The 4,943-nt window shown below is 34.7% G+C and overlaps 1 protein-coding gene across 1 annotated transcript; it reads left to right on the top strand.

Moving 5' to 3' along the window:
* Positions 1-281: 281 nt before the first annotated feature.
* Positions 282-4,085, top strand: LOC132736319 (fatty acid-binding protein 9-like). Its single transcript, XM_060723433.1, has 4 exons — positions 282-466; positions 1,741-1,916; positions 3,059-3,169; positions 3,374-4,085. The coding sequence occupies exons 1-4, from the start codon at positions 370-372 to the stop codon at positions 3,434-3,436; spliced, it is 447 nt and encodes a 148-aa protein (XP_060579416.1). The 5' UTR covers positions 282-369; the 3' UTR covers positions 3,437-4,085.
* Positions 4,086-4,943: the final 858 nt, after the last annotated feature.

Genomic DNA, 4,943 nt, shown 5'->3' with positions numbered 1-4,943 from the left:
CAAGGTCATGAATTATTGACGGTCACAATCGATTTGATCTACTTAGAGTTCTTGTACAAAGGACTGTTGTGTCCAAGTATGACGACTATCCATTCAAAATGAATATAACAAAGATACAGCAAAAGATAAGCAACTCATTGAAGGTAAAGGACGTTTATAAGTCAAGGTCAAGTTCAGCATGGACGATGACGGCAGCGAAACGACATGATTGACTGTAGCCTGTAATAAATTAACTAATCAGTTTAGATAAAATATGTATAAAACCAGTTAACAGTTACTTCCCCTTTTGTCCTAAAATCCCGGAAGTGAACAAGGTGCAAATAATATACTGTTTAAATAGCGCCGAGTTTATTTAACAGAAGTTAAAACATGTCGGCTGAAGTTTTGGCAGAGATTAAGGAAAAGTTTGAAGGAGATTGGAAAGTTGAACGCAGTGAATGCTTTGAAGATTTTCTACGTGAAGTGGGTAAGTTATCTAGATTTACAAGTATGTCACGAGCGTAATATTATACATGTTCTGAGCCTTGAAATAATTAAGGAGTGTAAAGCTGTGAAACGATATTAAAACCATTGAAATCGAAAATGACTGAACTACGTTGTATTCTTCCATTTTGACACTTTAAACAGTAGAAAACATTTTTTCTAAATATACTGTAATTAACTTATACCTGTATTTAGATATATTTATCAAAACTTAACTGGTAACTTAAGTATTAAAGCCGGATATGATCGCACACGTATATTACTTAATTTACATTGAATGCTATCAGGTTTTTTCTTTATTGTTTTATGTTAAAGCTATCAAGCAGTGCGCTAATTATAACCATAAAAGCAATGTGTCTTTGATTGCGTATTGAACGAGAAATCGATATGTACATAGCATACTATTATATAGAAGGCAAAATAGGAGCTTTTCATATAATTATAAATATGGTATGCACTTTTATACGTTAATTTAAACGTTTAAATATCAGGTTAAAGAAACGAAATTTCGAAATTCAGTACATTTCCTGTTGACATAAATTTATGAACTTGGAGTAACATCGTTATCATTAAATCGTGTCTCATAGATATTAAATTGTACTAGTAATATAAATTATAACGTGTATAAGATATAATACGACCTGTCATGTTTCAATATGTTATACTCAGTTAAAGCTAGTGAGAGTGTAAAAGTGTCCATTGACTGTGTATAAGGGGTTACGGGTCCGATCTACTGTGTCATATATATATATAATATGTACTTTATCTAAAAAAAAACTTAATTCTTTATAATCTCTTTAAACAACTCAGGTTGTATCAATCTTCTCGAATGTCTTACATTGGCTTACTTTTCTGGTATTTCTTCCAGATACTATATAGAAATTATTTATAGTTTTATACAATTTTGTCACCCACATTTAAAAGTGTGAACGGTATACCGCCGATATTTATTGGCATATCCAGCACCACGTAAATATTGATGACTGATCAGTTGGCTAGACTCTTGAAAATAAGAAAGGAGATGCATATATATGGTTTAACAGACATTTCCTGTTTGTTGCCCCCTTTTCAGTGGTCCCATATGTGGTTGGGTGTTCTTGGAGACTGTGTACCGTAAACAATAATCTCTCATGATCAGTTGTTGATCCATTCAACTAGCAAGTTTTTTTTGCGCCTGCTCCTTAACTTTTAAAGAATCAGTGCAATGACACGTTCGTGGTATCTACACTCTAGACTGAGACTGAACCTTTATTTCAGGGGTGAATTTTTTAATTCGCAAGATGGCAAGCTTGGCCAAACCCACTTCTAACGTAAAGGTAGATCTAGACGAAGAGAGAATAACAGTTGCTATGAACGCTGGCTTTATGGTAAAAGCAGATACATATAAACTTGGAGAAGAGTTCGAAACGGACCATATGGGCAGTAAAAGTAAGGTAAGACATGTCTAGAACAAAGCGAACGCACTGCATCCTAATTTGATTTTATGTCTGCGTTTTCAGAATATTAGTCACTAGCATAAACAGTCATGTGTAAGCGAATATGCAATTGCAAGATGGGTTTTTAATACTTTAAAGGTCACTGGATGCCAGCCGGAGATAATTGTTACATGTACCATTTCGATGGTGGAACCGAAACTGCAAAGTATTTGCCAGCAACAGAGCGAGAGGCATATACATTTCTGCTGTCTGACTAGGCTGTAAAAAGGTCTGCTAGCTGGCCAACTTATTATTTCTATTGCGATGTATCTAAACTGATAATGGACTGAAAGAAGTCTAATCATGGTATTACAAACAGGTAAAGGGTGCTGTCACGGTGCTTTGATTTTGGTCAATTTTGACCCAGTGTTTTGTAAAAGACCCTAAACCAGCAAGACTCCTTTACACTCATCTACATAATACTATCTGTTTTGTCTTAATAAGGATATAACCTTCCAGTTAGCTCAATGCGTCTGTGAAAGGGGCGACCGGATTTGATTTCCGGACGGTGCAGGTCACTTTCGTAGGGGCGTCCGTAACAAAGTGTTTAAGATCGGTGGCTTCATACCACTTGCCTCTCTCTGCTGTAGGTTCGAGCAGCGTGTTTCATGTGACGAAGTTATCCAGCTGGCTTACGGAACGTCGGTGGTTCTACTCCTGAAATAATGCACGGAGGGCCACCTGAGGTCTTCCTCTCCTAATAAAGCTAGGGAGTCGCCATATTATGACATATGCTATGTTGATGCGACGTAGAACACAACTTTCGTTGTAAATTGATCAATAAAATTAATACTTTCTATGGCCATTCGCACTGTATCTCTGCCTTGGTATATACAGTTACAAGTTAATAATTTATTGCGAAAGTGAAGGCAGCTGGCACTGGTAAACTGCTTGACAGCCTTCCCAGGAACGGTGTGGTGGCTGAAGTGTGCTTATAAAGTGGCTTACTGTCGTGATGCGTGGGGTTAAACACCACAACCTATATAATGTTGTTTGGTGGTTGAGAGTCTTCTACTCCGACTGGGTCAAAATCTATCAAAGCAATTTGTTGACAGTCTCTTTGGTTAATGTTATTTTTAAAAGATCAGTCTATTTTGCAGGCAGTTGTTAATTACGAAGATGGTAAACTAGTCCAAAACAACACACCAGCAGACGAGAAAATAAAACCAACGAAAGCAACGCGAGAAATTGTCGGTGATGAAATGCTTTTGGTAATCTATTTATAACATTCAGAAATATTGTGTAGATAGTGTAGAACTTTAGATTAATATTTTTGTGACTCTCACATATTGTTTTCCCCTTGTAAAACATAACATAATTGTTATTTTTATATCTGGGTTTACATATTTGTATGTTTGTTATGTGTGTAATACGCAATTTGTGTTTTGAATATACATGTATGTATGTTATTTCAGACGATGTACATAGGAGATGTTGTTTGTAAGAGATACTTCAAACGTCTACCACCAAAACAATAGAAGTCAGTTTGTTGGTTTATGGCAGAAAGATTAGTCACGTGCAATGGACTGGAGATGGCTATGTCCGGATTTATTGCAAATTAAATGTCAATATTTTTTTTTCGAAAATATATTTAGAATGGTTCTTTGAAATGAATGAATTGATCGGCTGCTTGGCTTTTGATTTGATATTGATTGGACTTTTTATTTGAAAGTTTGTAAGTCCGCATTAAGTGCTCTTCTGAGCTTATGTTATGATTAATCATGTATTTCTTGACTTGATCTGATATTATATTATAAAGTGATTGACTAACTACCAATATAATAATCAAGTAAACTGTGTCATAGCCGGAATCTAAGATACAGGGTACAGCTGTATGTTATTGGTAACCAGTTTATTTACCGGCCATTTATATTTGTAATTTAATTTTAGCATTATCCTCATTCTAAGTGCAATTTATTGTTGTTGTTGTTGTTGTTTCTATGTATGGAGTTGTTTGTTATTGTGTATTTATGGTTGTTTTTTTACGCATGATGGTGTTTTAATGTATAAACATATATAAATATATTAAGAATTTTAAATTCATGTGTTTTACGTGTGTTTATTTATGATAAAATTTTCATCCGGCGATATTTTATAGTCATTTGATAAAATAAATTGAAAAGTGTACTTAGATTTCTTTGTAGTGAGAATATGGGCGACAAATAAATAGCGCACTGACCTTTAATTTAATAGCCTAGCTTATTTAATATAATGTAATAACGGCCACCGTGGGAAGTTGATAGATGCCAAATAAAATTGTCAGTCATTTTATACTTACTGCGAATAAGAAAGCATGTATTTTGTCCATTTCATTTCCTTTTATTTTTCTTTAAAGTGTATAAAGCTATATATCTGTTGTTCGTAGTTAACAAAATGATTGTTTGAAATAAAAAATTCAGAATATCTGTAGGGAGGGAATAAGTTTGTATATATTTCATTAAAAGCGACAACGGTAAAACCCCAGCTTAAAATGGCAGCATATTTTGTTCTTGAACATATTTATTCTATTTAAATTATTTATAATTAATACTCGTGTGATGTTAAATAAGAGAATTCTTAGAGAATCCACCATAAGATAAGGTTGTTTTAGCGAAGCCCCTCTTGCAAAGCCCCAAAACGAATTCAGTTAGTTCCACTTGCTGCTAAGTCCGGTAATAATGTCACCAGCACATGTGGAATTACCAATTATATCAAACGATCATATATTATATTTGCTAATATAGTTCACGTTCGTTAACCAACAATACTGTAACCTTTACGATGGGCTAATTGTCATTGGAAAGATAGGAGCAGCTAGCTTTTCGGCAATATGCATCACCAGGAGTTGACTTTCACTTTCGTTGTGATTGATAATGGAATCCTTTCTATGGTCATTCGCTCTGTACCTCTGCTTTGGCATGTACAGAAGTTGTCAGTTCCTTGCGAAAGTGAAGGCAACTAGTTCTGGAAAACGGCTTGACAACGTGCCCAGGAACTATGTGGTGT

The sequence above is a fragment of the Ruditapes philippinarum genome, unplaced genomic scaffold (genome assembly GCF_026571515.1).
Source record: "Ruditapes philippinarum isolate M1 unplaced genomic scaffold, ASM2657151v2 ctg1013_1_1_1_1, whole genome shotgun sequence".
Lineage (NCBI taxonomy): Eukaryota > Metazoa > Mollusca > Bivalvia > Venerida > Veneridae > Ruditapes > Ruditapes philippinarum.
Note: the sequence above shows the minus strand (reverse complement) of the source record. Positions and strands in the feature narration are given on the sequence as shown.